Below are 11,397 nucleotides of genomic sequence, written 5' to 3'. Positions count from 1 at the left end.
GCGGGCCCGGGAGGCCCGGAGGCGGGGCCGGGGGCCGGGGGCGGACTGGGGCGGGCGGAAGGAGAGCCAGGCCGGAAGGAGGCTGCCGGAGGGCGGGAGGCAGGAGCGGGCCAGGAGCTGCTGGGCTGGAGCGGCGGCGCCGCCATGTCCGACAGCGAGAAGCTCAACCTGGACTCGATCATCGGGCGCCTGCTGGAAGGTTGGTCGGGGCGGGGGAGGCCCGCGTCCGCCGCGCCCCGGCCTCCTGCCCGGCCCGGAAGTGGCGCGCGGGCGGGCCCCCGGGGCCAGCTTAGACTGGGCGGGGACGGGCCGCGAGGTTCCGTGGCCTCAGCTGCCCCCCCGCGGACGCGCCTGAGAGGTCCGGGGCCAGCTCCGAGGCGCGGAGCAGCCCCCTCTCCCGGGCTGGGGGCGCACGGGTTGCCTGGGCTCTTGGGGCGAGGGAGAAACCCGGGAAACCCGGTCCAGGAAGGGGTCCTGCGCTGTGAGGTTTTGGGTGGCAGCCCCCTGCGCACGACAGTCGCCTCCCGAGGCGCTGAGGGTAGCTGGGGGCTTGCCCTGGGAGGCTTCACAGCTGCCTGTGGGCAAGGAGGGGCCGAGGAGGCCTAGGCGCCCCCGGAGGTATCCATGGGGCCACCCGTGTCGCCCACCCTCCTCCTGTCAGGGTCCAGGGTCCTGACACCCCATTGCGCCCCCAGTGCAGGGCTCGCGGCCTGGCAAGAATGTACAGCTGACAGAGAACGAGATCCGCGGTCTGTGCCTGAAATCCCGGGAGATTTTCCTGAGCCAGCCCATTCTTCTGGAGCTGGAGGCACCCCTCAAGATCTGCGGTGAGCCCCCAGCCCAGGTCCCCTTGCCTTCCTAAAAGTGGCACTGGACCCCACAGAGTTCCTGGAGCCCTCCTCCCTTGAGCCCAGTCCTGGCCCTGGGTTCAGGTCTAGACCCTGCATCTAGCTTACCCGGTTCCCTGGGTCACAGGTGACATACACGGCCAGTACTACGACCTTCTGCGACTATTTGAGTATGGCGGTTTCCCTCCCGAGAGCAACTACCTCTTTCTGGGGGACTATGTGGACAGGGGCAAGCAGTCCTTGGAGACCATCTGCCTGCTGCTGGCCTATAAGATCAAGTACCCCGAGAACTTCTTCCTGCTCCGTGGGAACCACGAGTGTGCCAGCATCAACCGCATCTATGGTTTCTACGATGAGTGTGAGTGGTCTGAGCATCTGGGGCTGCCTGGGTCCTGAACCGCACTCCTTGCCATTCAATGGGACCTTCACATTGGCCTGATATCTGACAGACACTTGCTAGACTATGCGCTCCACGAAGGCAGGGCCCAGGTCCGTTCTCGTGCCTGCCCTGCCCCTCCTGGCATGGGGTCTGGGGAATGGTTGCTGACTGAAGGGCTGCCCGGATTCTAGTGCTTTCCCCCAGGGCCCTGCCTGGTGACACTCCCCCTACATTTGCTACTAAGCACTTAGGATGTTTGCAGATGGGCTCTGCTGTCCAGAAGCTGAGATAAACCAGACCTGGACCTGGCCCGGCTTGCTGGTGGGGGCATTCGAGGAGAGACAACCCTGAGGCTGGTCCAGATTGGAACTCAGTTTCCAGTGGACTCGGTGCTTTAGAATTACTTCTGGCAGGCCAAGGCAGGAAGATCACTTGGACCCAGAAGCTCCCAAGTTACAGTGAGCTATGATCTTGCCACTGCACTCCAGCCTGGGTGACAGAGCAAGACCCTGTTTCTTTACTTTTTTTGAGACGGAGTTTCACTCTTGTTGCCTAGGCTAGAGTGCAATGGCGTGATCTCGGCTCACCACAACCTCTGTCTCCCGGGTTCAAGCGATTCTCCTGCCTCAGCCTCCCAAGTAGCTGGGATTACAGGCATGCACCACCACGCCTGGCTGATTTTTTTGTATTTTAGTAGAGATGGGGTTTCTCCATGTTGGTCAGGCTGGTCTCAAACTTCTGACCTCAGGTGATCCGCCTGCCTCGGCCTCCCAAAGTGCTGGGATTACAGGTGTTAGCCACCGTGCCCGGCCAGATCCTGTTTCTTTAAGTTAAAAATTAAAAAGTAACTAGATTGCTCCTGGAAGGCTGGCAGGCGGCTGGGGTGGGGGGTGGTTTGCATCGGTGCCTGACTCTCTCCTCCCAGCTGCGGCTGAATAGCCCAGGGACCTCAGCTGAGGGTGGGGTAGGCAGGCACCTCACAGCTACCTCCCCCTGGGCAGGCAAGAGACGCTACAACATCAAACTGTGGAAAACCTTCACTGACTGCTTCAACTGCCTGCCCATCGCGGCCATAGTGGACGAAAAGATCTTCTGCTGCCATGGAGGTGAGGGAGGGGATGGCTGGGGAGGAGGAGCCCTGGCCGCATCCCCTGGCACCCGGCAGCTCTCCTTAGGTCTCATCTGGGAAGCCACTCCTTCCAGGAAGTGTTTCCCATACCCCACTGCGCTGGGCTGCACTCACTTCCTTGACGCGCGTCCTACATGGGGTGGGCTTGTCTCCTTTCTCCAGGGAGCTCTGTGCTCCTGAGGGCAGGGGTGCCTTTGTGCCTGCTTGGGAGCTTGAAAAAGCTGAGGGGAAGGAGATGACTTCTGCCTGTCCAGGCGCCCAGGAGACCAGTGGCGGGACCAGGAGGGTGGTGGGAAAGGTGAGGCTCATTGGCCAAGGCTTCCTGGAGGGAGGATGTCCTTGTTTGAAGAAGTGACCTTCCCTCTGGCCCCCCAGGCCTGTCCCCGGACCTGCAGTCCATGGAGCAGATTCGGCGGATCATGCGGCCCACAGACGTGCCTGACCAGGGCCTGCTGTGTGACCTGCTGTGGTCTGACCCTGACAAGGACGTGCAGGGCTGGGGCGAGAACGACCGTGGCGTCTCTTTTACCTTTGGAGCCGAGGTGGTGGCCAAGTTCCTCCACAAGCACGACTTGGACCTCATCTGCCGAGCACACCAGGTGGGCTGGTGGCTCCGGCCTGCGGCGGGGAAAGGGGAGGGCAGTGCCTGCGCTCGGGACTGACTGCTCCCATCCTCGCCCAGGTGGTAGAAGATGGCTACGAGTTCTTTGCCAAGCGGCAGCTGGTGACACTTTTCTCAGCTCCCAACTACTGTGGCGAGTTTGACAACGCTGGCGCCATGATGAGCGTGGACGAGACCCTCATGTGCTCCTTCCAGGTGAGTGTGGGGAGGAAGGGAACCGCTAGGCCCTGTGGCTCAGCCCCATGAGCCTGACCAAGCCTGTCTCTTTTAGATCCTCAAGCCCGCCGACAAGAACAAGGGGAAGTACGGGCAGTTCAGTGGCCTGAACCCTGGAGGCCGACCCATCACCCCACCCCGCAATTCCGCCAAAGCCAAGAAATAGCCCCCACGCACCACCCTGTGCCCCAGATGATGGATTGATTGTACAGAAATCATGCTGCCATGCTGGGGGGGGTCACCCGGCCCCTCAGGCCCACCTGTCACGGGGAACATGGAGCCTTGGTGTATTTTTCTTTTTTTTTTTAATGAATCAATAGCAGCGTCCAGTCCCCCAGGGCTGCTTCCTGCCTGCACCTGCGGTGACTGTGAGCAGAATCCTGGGGCTGAGGCTGCAGCTCAGGGCAACGGCAGGCCAGGTCGTGGGTCTCCAGCCGTGCTTGGCCTCAGGGCTGGCAGCCGGATCCTGGGGCAACCCATCTGGTCTCTTGAATAAAGGTCAAAGCTGGATTCTCGCCATGGCCTCCGTCTTGCGTCTAAAGCACTGCCTGGCAGCTCTTCTGCACAGAGCCGCTTGGGAGGCTGGCCACCGGGCCCCAGCCAGGGCAACCCCAGCCACACACTCGGGTCCGAGGCTCTTAGAATTCCAAGTCAGTGCCAAAGAGTATCAGTAAAGCAGGAAAAACGGTCAGCTCCACGAGGGTCCCAGATGCATGCCCAAGACTTCAGGAAGGAACAGGTCATGATTGGCAGAGAAGCTGGATCACCAGGGGCCAGCAGCACCTACTGGGACATTTTCCTTAGGAAGGTGAGCCTGAGGGAGACAGGATTCCAGCCTTGGCCAGCTGGAGTAGAGCCTGAGACTCAATGGGAAATAAGAGGTAGGAATGTCAGTAGTTCAGGGCCAAGTCTGGAAAATCATGATTGGCTGGGGGTTGTGGGGAGATAACAGGGCCCAGGCCCGATCGCTGTGGGACAGTTTTACAGTGACAGCCAGCTGGGGCCTGCGAGAGGCAGTGAGACAGCTCAGCTCCAGCACGCCCACCTTTCTGATCCCCAGGGCTGAGACCCAGCTCTGCCACTGGCTGGGGCTTCATCTAGTCCAAGGCCTCTGGGTACAGGCTTCAGGTTCTTGGTTCAGCCTTCGCCCTCACTGTCTTCAGCCAGCACAGGGCTGGGGCCCTGGGGGGAGCGTACAGGGGCCAGGATGGAGCCGAAGAACAGTGAGCGGAACTGGAAAGAGAACAAGTGAGTTCTGGAGGCTGCTCCCTTCCCTACCTCCCACCCCTGCCTCTACCTCCAGTCCCTACCTTCTTGGGTGGGGGAGTCCCAGGCACTGTACTGGGCTCAGCCTCATCTTCCTCCTCGGAGTGGGGGCCGGGGCTCTTGGGGGGCTGGGGGCCAGGTGAAAGGGAAATGGAGGACAGTGCCCGCGAGCCCTCATTGCCTATAGTGGTTTCCATGGCGATCATGTAAGAGTCAATGTCGTCATTGGCAAAGTCGTCTGGGTGGGGTACGCTGTAGGCAGAATCGGAGTATCAGAGAGGAGCAGGGAGGGGATTGGGGGAGCAAAGGCAGGGCCCCACCTTGGAGGGCTCGAAGGGAGCTTTGGGGCCCCCTGACCACTGGAGATCTCTTGGTTTTATGACTTCCTGATTTGGCTGGAGAGAAGAGAATGCAGGGGTTAAGTGGTGGCTTCCTGGAGGGGGTGGGCCAGGAATCTTTGATCAGAATTCAGGTAGGGGCCTGAGGGAGGCATCCTGGGGGCTACTTTAGCTCAGCTAGGGGAGAGGAGCAGCAAGTCCTGTGAACTGGGCCACATGGGGCCCAAGCCCCTACCTTCCCAGGGGACAGGAGCTGGAGAGCACAGGAGCCCAGGGACAGGCTGGGCCAGGGGCCAGCCCCAACTTCCTGTGCTGAAAGTGCACTGGGTTGTCCTCCCCAGCCCACCTGCCCTTCCAGCCACCTGCTTCCCCCAGCCCAGGCAGCTCCTGCCTCCCAGCAGCCCTTTCCCTCCTTGGCCTGGGAAGAGGCTCAGAGGGGAGGCCTCAGCCAGAGAAGGAAGCCAGCAGGGCCTTGGGGGTGCTTCCCTGGGTGGGAGGGGTCTCTGAGTACAGCTAACCAAGAAGGCTGAGTCTGCAGGGCTAGCAGCTGTGAGCACTATAGGGGTAGGGGCTGGGGCCTGACAGAGAGAGGAGGAGTGGGAGGGAAGGGGCGGGAGAGAACACATTGCGGGGAGGTGCAGAAGCTAGGAGTTGCAGTCTCAGGCTAGAGTGCACAGACATGGAGAGAGGAGGAGTTGGGGGGAGGTGCCCTCACCTGTGAGCCTGGAGCTGAGGCACTGGCTGGTGACGCTCTGGGGAGCCCAGGTCCTGGGAGTGCGAGTCGGTGTCTGAGAGTGTGGCCAAGACAAAGTGGCCGTCCAGCAAAGAGTCCTTGATGGTGAAGATGGCGGGCCTGGGCAGGGGAGGGGGCCCCAAGCTAGGTCATCCCATTCAGCTCCTGGCATCCCAGAGCCTTTCCCTGTCCCAAGGCTGGGAATTACCTGCCTGGAGCATCAAAATGAATGCTAAGATTCAAGTTCGCTGACTCTGCGAAGCTCAGGAGCCCCTGGGAGGAAAGAGGTAGCAGGTGAGGCCCCGGGCTGGGCTGAGCTGGGCAGGGAGGACAGGACGACGAGCGCCTGGGGGGAACCTCACCCGGAATTCCTTGAGGCAGAAAGTGATGGACACCCCTTCCTGGGCCTGCAGCTGCTGGAAATCCTCCTCTCCAAGGCACATCTCGGTCACCATGGCTTTGGCAGTGCTGTCTGTTGGGGAAGAACAGGAGAAACCTGGGCCCCGCCCCTCTCCCACCTGCCGCTCTGCTGTCCCAGGCCACGTCCAGCCCCCTCACCTGCCTCCTCCTCGTGGTAGCTGCGCAGGATGACCCTGCGGCCACGGCCAATGCCCAGCGTCACTTCAGCCAGCGCAGGAGGGAAGGGCAGAACAGCCTCCCCCAGAACCCTGTGAACAGGGCGGAGCATTACCCCAAATGCTGGGCCCTGCCCAGGGCCTTGCTCTCAGAGGACCTGAGGTGGGGGTGACACATGCACACGCATGCATGTGCGCAGGCCTAGCGCACCATGGATGAGGCCCAGAGAAGGTGGCAGGGAGGGGGCTGGTTGCAGTGGTCGCTCAAACCTGGCAGGCAGCACTTGACCATGCAGAGCGAGGAGAGAGCCCAGAAGCAGGACATGGCACTCACACCAACCGACAAACCCAGCCTTCAGAAAGAGCCCTGAAATCCTTATCCTCTAAGGATACCCATTGCTATACAGATGAAATCACATCTGGAAATTGCTTCAAGTCAAGTGGGGACGGGAGCTGCGTCTGCTTTTACATGTATTTGAAATTATTCATGAGACAGACAGTGCTTGCTTCGGCAGCACATACACTAAAACTGAAACATGCAAAAGATTAGCAAGGCCCCTGCGCAAGGATTAAAAAAACAGTGGCCGGGCGCTCACGCCTGTAATCCCAGCACTTTGGGAGGCCGAAGCAGTGGATCACTTGAGGTCAGGAGTTCAAGACCAGCTTGGCCAACATGGTGAAACCTTGTCTCTACTAAAAATACAAAAATTAGCCCGGCGTGGTGGTGCATGCCTGTAATCCCAGCTACTCGGGAGGCTGAGGCAGGAGAATCGCTTGAATCCGGGAGGCAGAGATTGCAGTGAGCCAAGATTGCACTACTTCACTCCGGCCTGGGTGACAGAGCGAGACTCCATCTCAAAACAAATAAAACGAGAGAAACAATTGCTCATTTTTTTAAAAAGAGACTGGGTGCAGTGGCTGACGCCTGTAAGCCCAGGACTTTGGGAGGCTGAGGCGGGCAGATCACCTGAGGTCGGGAGTTCAAGACCAGCCTGACCAACATGGAGAAACCCTGTCTGTACTAAAAATACAAAAAAATTAGCTGGGCATGGTGGCGCATGCCTGTAATCTCAGCTACTCAGGAGGCTGAGACAGGAGAAATCACTTGAATCGGGAGGCAGAGGTTGTGGTGGGCCGAGATCGTGCCATTGCCTGGGCAACAAGAGCGAGACTCTGTCTCAAAAAAAAAAAAAAAAAAAAAAACCACCCTAAATGCAGACCAAGGAATTGGCCCCCGTCTCTCACTACCCAAAAGAGCTCTGAGCAGTGCTGGCTCAAGAGAACCTGGGGAAACAGATGTCAGGACCCAAAGGGACCTTCAGTCACCCTGGGAAATGAGCAGGACCTTGGGCCACTTGAATGCAAGCAGTGACCAGCATGGGGCAGGGGGAGAGCCCACTCCTCTCTGAGCTAGTCCTTGCCAGGAACATTTGCTTCCACTGGAGTCCCTGTTTCCCTGGACCTAGACAGCCCCCGGTGCTCAGACTGCCCAGAACAGCTCCACCCCATAGCTGATTATTCAGCCTCCCTCCAGCCTCCTGCCCTGGCCTTAGGGACTCCTCGATCCTGGGCAGGCAGGAAAAGAGGCTGCCGTTGAATGGGGAACACCTCTGGAAGGATGCCCAGGCCAGAGAAGGGGTCTGAGCCTCTGAGCCACAGGTTATGGGCAGACCTTCAAGGTTACTCAAGCCAGACGAGATTTGGTGGCAGGCCAGAAATGTGCTCCCTAGAGGAGGAATTGGAATGGGTTTGAGCAGCCAGAAAGTCAAGTCAGACCTTTGGGATGGAGAATGCAGGCTCCTAACAGTGAGGAGAATGGAGCAAGGAGGCGCCTGCCCCTCCTCCATGCCACCGTCTGCCTTTAAAGAGCCAGGCAAGGACCTGAGCACATAGCGGGCCATGGGATGTCTTTGAGGTTCACAGAAACTCTGTAGGGAAAATGAAGGAGGTACCTTCTAAAATCAACCCCTTGGGGCCCCAAAGAAGGAAGAGAGAGACCCAGGGCTGAGCTGAGGGCAGGGGTGTGCTCACCGTGCTGGGGCGCGGAGCATGTGGGGGCACGAGGCTGGGTCGAAGACGGCCTGCAGGGACTCACAGTCCTGGAAGGACAGGTTGTGAGTCTTCCGCACCCCTGGATGGGCGATAGGGTCTCAGTGGGCCTCGCCGACCTCCCTGCTGAGGCACCCCTTGGCTGGCTGGCTGCCCACTCACCGAACTTGCAATGCAGCTGGACCACCAGGCGGCTGCTCCGGCCGTTCAGGGAGATGCAGCATTTTTCCACCGTCTTCTCCAGCGTGGCCAGTGAGCGGAAGACAGACAGGAAGGACTGCATGGGATAAGACAGCTCAGCCTAGTACCGCATCTCTGCGACAAGCTCTCCTGTCCCATGTAGGCCCACACCCATCATGGGCCCAGCATGTAACTCTGGGAAAAGGGCTCCCACATCACGCGGGGCACTGGCATCCTTCTAGGCCTCATCCAGGCTCTTCCTTATGCTTGGAATGCCTTGAAAGACCTGCTTACCTTTTACCTTTTTTTGTTTTTTGTTTTTTTTTTGAGATGGAATCTTGCTCTGTCACCCAGGCTGGAGTGCAGTGGTGCCAGCTCAGCTCACTGCAACCTCCGCCTCCGGGGTTCAAGCAATTCTCCTGCCTCAGCCTCCCAAGCAGCTGGGATTACAGGCGCGTGCCATCACGCCCAGCTAATTTTTGTATTTTTAGTAGAGATGGGGTTTTGCCATGTTGGCCAGGCTGGTCTCGAACTCCTGACCTCGTGATCCGCCTGCCTCGGCCTCCCAAAGTGCTGGGATTACAAGCATGAGCCACCGCGCCCAGCCAAAATACCTGCTTACCTTTCTTGACGAACTTGAGCGTCACCACCCTCTCAGGTCCCCGCTGTGATGCTTTTACCATGGCCCTCCCTGTGTTTTGCATGGATTGGGCTTGCACGTGTCTCTCTCCCCACTTAGCATCTACTGAGTACCCCAGGGCAGAGACACAGCTGGTGGAGATTCCTGGGGTGGGTCAGTGCCACTGCTGAGGGAAGGGCCTCACCTTCATCAGGATCTTACAGCGCAGCAGGTCCTGACCAGGGGTGGCTGCCTGGTATTGCTGGAAGAAGAGCGGGGCAAAGAGAAAGCAGGCATAGGCAGAGCGGGAGGAGTTCACCGTCCGGAGGGAGAGCTGGGCCACGAAGAGCAGGAAGAGGGACGTGGTCAGGGGGCAGCCACAGACCCAGCCCTCTGGCTGCTTCTGCTCACACACTTGCCCTATCGTCCTCCCGCTCCGCCACCACCTGCTGAAAAACCCTCCTTCCCCATGAAGCCTTCAGAGTCGGCCCCGGCGCTGCTGCCGCAGAGGAGGGGTCGCACACCCAGGCCTTCCCCGAGTTTCTGTAAGTGCACGTCACCCCCTGGGAGCTCGCAGGAGGGCAGCTTTTCTCAATTCACACACCCGCCTGGGAAGATGACAGGCGCCAGGCTAAGAAACCGAAACTCTGCCGACAAATCTGCCAGCGGTCATCCCGCCTACTGGGGGCGAGACTCGAGTCCAGGTCACCCGCTCCCGGCTGGAGTCCCACCCGCCCCCCACACCCTAGCCCCTCACTCCGTCCTCCAAGGGTTCCAGGTAGAGCTCGTCCCCGATGCGGGACAGGGAGTGGACGGCCTTGCCGAGCACTGCGGGGAGGAGAGCGGAAGGGGGTTAGGCTGGCGGCTCCGCGGCTCCTGCACCGCCGCTGCCAGGCCGACCTGCACTCACCTTTCACGTTGCCGCCCGTGACCAGGCACTTCATGCTGCCCCAGCGCTCCGCCAGCGGCCAACACTGCCCAGCTCTCCGCGACCTCCGGGTCCGGGGTCCCTTCCCGCGCACCGCCCCTGGCGGCCCCGCCCCCGCCTCCCCATTGGTCCACGTGCAGGCGCCTCCATCACGTGAGAAAAACGTTCACAGGCTCCGCCGTCACATGACGGCGCACGTTGCCCGGGGTGTCACGTGACCGGGGAGGCCCGCGGCGCCCGCCAGCCAGCTGCTCCTGGCTACCCCGGCACACCTCGGCTTTCCGTGCCCCTGGAGATCGGGGCGTTCCGCGGGCCGCGCACCGGATCGCGAAGGTCAGAGAGGACGCAGCTCTGGGGCGCGAGGTCCCTGTGCAGTGGACCGAGTGCTGGACTCGAAGTCGGAGTGTGGGGGCGAGCTCTCTGGGGTCACCCACTTAGTAGAGTTCCCCGGCGTCTGTCGGGGGATACAGGGTGCAAGCAAGACCATCGCACCCACTCTGGGCTGGAGACTCGGACTCCAGCAGCAATCCCCAACTCTAGAAAGAGGTCAAAACAGCTTGCTTGCAGCAGCCGGGAGTGGGAGGTGGCTGCTCTTTCTGGCTTCGAGGATCCTTTAAGGGAAAACGGCAGTTTCTCCAGGCAGAAAGGGGTAGAACGGTGCCTCTGGCAGAGGGAAGAACAAGAGTAAATGCTCAGCAGTGTGGGCTCCGCCCCCTGGAGAGGGGAGTAGGTCTGTGAGTCTCAGAGAGGCGTAGGGGCCGCCAGATGATGAGGGGCACTGCTGGGACGCTCCGGAAACTGGAAACGTTTTACGAGGGTAGATAGTGGTTATGTGCCTTTTTTTCTTTTTTGAGACATTCTTGCTCTGTCACCCAGGCTGGAGTGCAGTGGCGCGAACACGGCTCACTGCCGCCTGGAACTCCTGGGCTCAAGGGATCCTCCCTCCCACCTCAGTCTCCTGAGTATCTGGGACCACAGGCACACCCACCACGCCCGGATTTTTTTTTTTTTTTTAGAGACGGAGTCTTGCCATGTTTCCCAGGCCGGTCTCAACTGTGGGTTTGAAGCTATCTTTCCGCCTTGGCCTCTCAAAGTGGAGTGAGCCACTGCACCGGCCTGTTTTTTGTTTTTGTGTGTGTGTGGGGGGGTTTTGTTTGTTTGTTTTGTTTGTTTGTTTGTTTTGAGATAGAGTCAGGCTGGAGTACAGTAGCACGATCACGCCTCCCAGGTTCAAGCGATTCTCCTGCCTCAGCCTCCCAAGTAGCTGGGATTACAGGCGCCTGCCACAACGCCTGGCTAATTTTTGTATTTTAGTAGAGACGGGTTTCGCCATGTTGGCCAGGCTGGTCTGGAACTCCTGACCTCAAGTGATCTGCCTGCCTCAGCCTCCCAAAGTGCTGGGATTATAAGCATGGGCCACCGCGCCCAGCCCTGGGCCTGTATTTTTAAAAGACCCCAGACTGGCCGGGCACGGTGGCTTATGCCTGTAATCCTACCACTTTGGGAGGCCAAGGC

General features: G+C 59.8%; 2 protein-coding genes across 7 annotated transcripts; one reads left to right on the top strand and one right to left on the bottom strand.

Annotated features, from left to right (window-relative positions):
- PPP1CA (protein phosphatase 1 catalytic subunit alpha) lies at positions 1 to 5,672 on the top strand. 2 transcript variants are annotated; one of them, XR_004029698.1, is made up of 8 exons: positions 1 to 199; positions 696 to 827; positions 976 to 1,206; positions 2,229 to 2,333; positions 2,732 to 2,955; positions 3,039 to 3,173; positions 3,250 to 3,431; positions 5,660 to 5,672. XR_004029698.1 is itself a non-coding variant. In XM_003273924.4 (7 exons), exons 1-7 carry the CDS (start codon positions 145 to 147, stop codon positions 3,358 to 3,360), a joined length of 993 nt encoding a protein of 330 aa, XP_003273972.1. In that variant the 5' UTR covers positions 1 to 144; the 3' UTR covers positions 3,361 to 3,709. The 2 variants fall into 2 exon arrangements, 1 of the variants encoding a protein (XP_003273972.1); XM_003273924.4 differs by lacking the exon at positions 5,660 to 5,672 and having other exon boundaries at positions 3,250 to 3,709.
- Positions 3,491 to 10,738, bottom strand: RAD9A (RAD9 checkpoint clamp component A). 5 transcript variants are annotated; one of them, XM_030811324.1, is made up of 11 exons: positions 9,865 to 10,738; positions 9,712 to 9,782; positions 9,160 to 9,288; positions 8,318 to 8,432; positions 8,138 to 8,237; positions 6,090 to 6,199; positions 5,894 to 6,027; positions 5,740 to 5,804; positions 5,514 to 5,651; positions 4,505 to 4,712; positions 3,491 to 4,427 (listed from the first exon to the last, which is right to left on the bottom strand). In XM_030811324.1, the coding sequence occupies exons 1-11, from the start codon at positions 9,896 to 9,898 to the stop codon at positions 4,332 to 4,334; spliced, it is 1,200 nt and encodes a 399-aa protein (XP_030667184.1). In that variant the 5' UTR covers positions 9,899 to 10,738; the 3' UTR covers positions 3,491 to 4,331. The 5 variants fall into 5 exon arrangements, with proteins under 5 accessions (XP_030667184.1, XP_030667185.1, XP_030667187.1 ...); XM_030811325.1 differs by having other exon boundaries at positions 5,894 to 6,003; XM_030811327.1 differs by having other exon boundaries at positions 8,318 to 8,390.
- Positions 10,739 to 11,397: the final 659 nt, after the last annotated feature.

The sequence above is a fragment of the Nomascus leucogenys genome, chromosome 4 (assembly GCF_006542625.1).
Source record: "Nomascus leucogenys isolate Asia chromosome 4, Asia_NLE_v1, whole genome shotgun sequence".
Taxonomy (NCBI): Eukaryota; Metazoa; Chordata; class Mammalia; order Primates; family Hylobatidae; genus Nomascus; species Nomascus leucogenys.
The sequence above is the reverse complement of the archived record's forward strand: the minus strand, read 5'-3'. Positions and strand labels throughout refer to the sequence as shown.

Bases quoted from the DNA above. Each gene is read 5' to 3' on its own strand.
- RAD9A (XM_030811324.1), bottom strand. From the start codon at position 9,898: ATGAAGTGCCTGGTCACGGGCGGCAACGTGAAAG. The intron at 8,433-9,159 runs GTGAGGCCCTTC...TATCCCATGCAG, and splicing joins GCTGTAAGATCCTGATGAAG to TCCTTCCTGTCTGTCTTCCG. The intron at 8,238-8,317 runs GTGAGTGGGCAG...TCGCCCATCCAG, and splicing joins CCAGCTGCATTGCAAGTTCG to GGGTGCGGAAGACTCACAAC.
- PPP1CA (XM_003273924.4), top strand. From the start codon at position 145: ATGTCCGACAGCGAGAAGCTCAACCTGGACTCGATCATCGGGCGCCTG. The intron at 1,207-2,228 runs GTGAGTGGTCTG...CCCCCTGGGCAG, and splicing joins CTATGGTTTCTACGATGAGT to GCAAGAGACGCTACAACATC. The intron at 2,956-3,038 runs GTGGGCTGGTGG...ATCCTCGCCCAG, and splicing joins TCATCTGCCGAGCACACCAG to GTGGTAGAAGATGGCTACGA.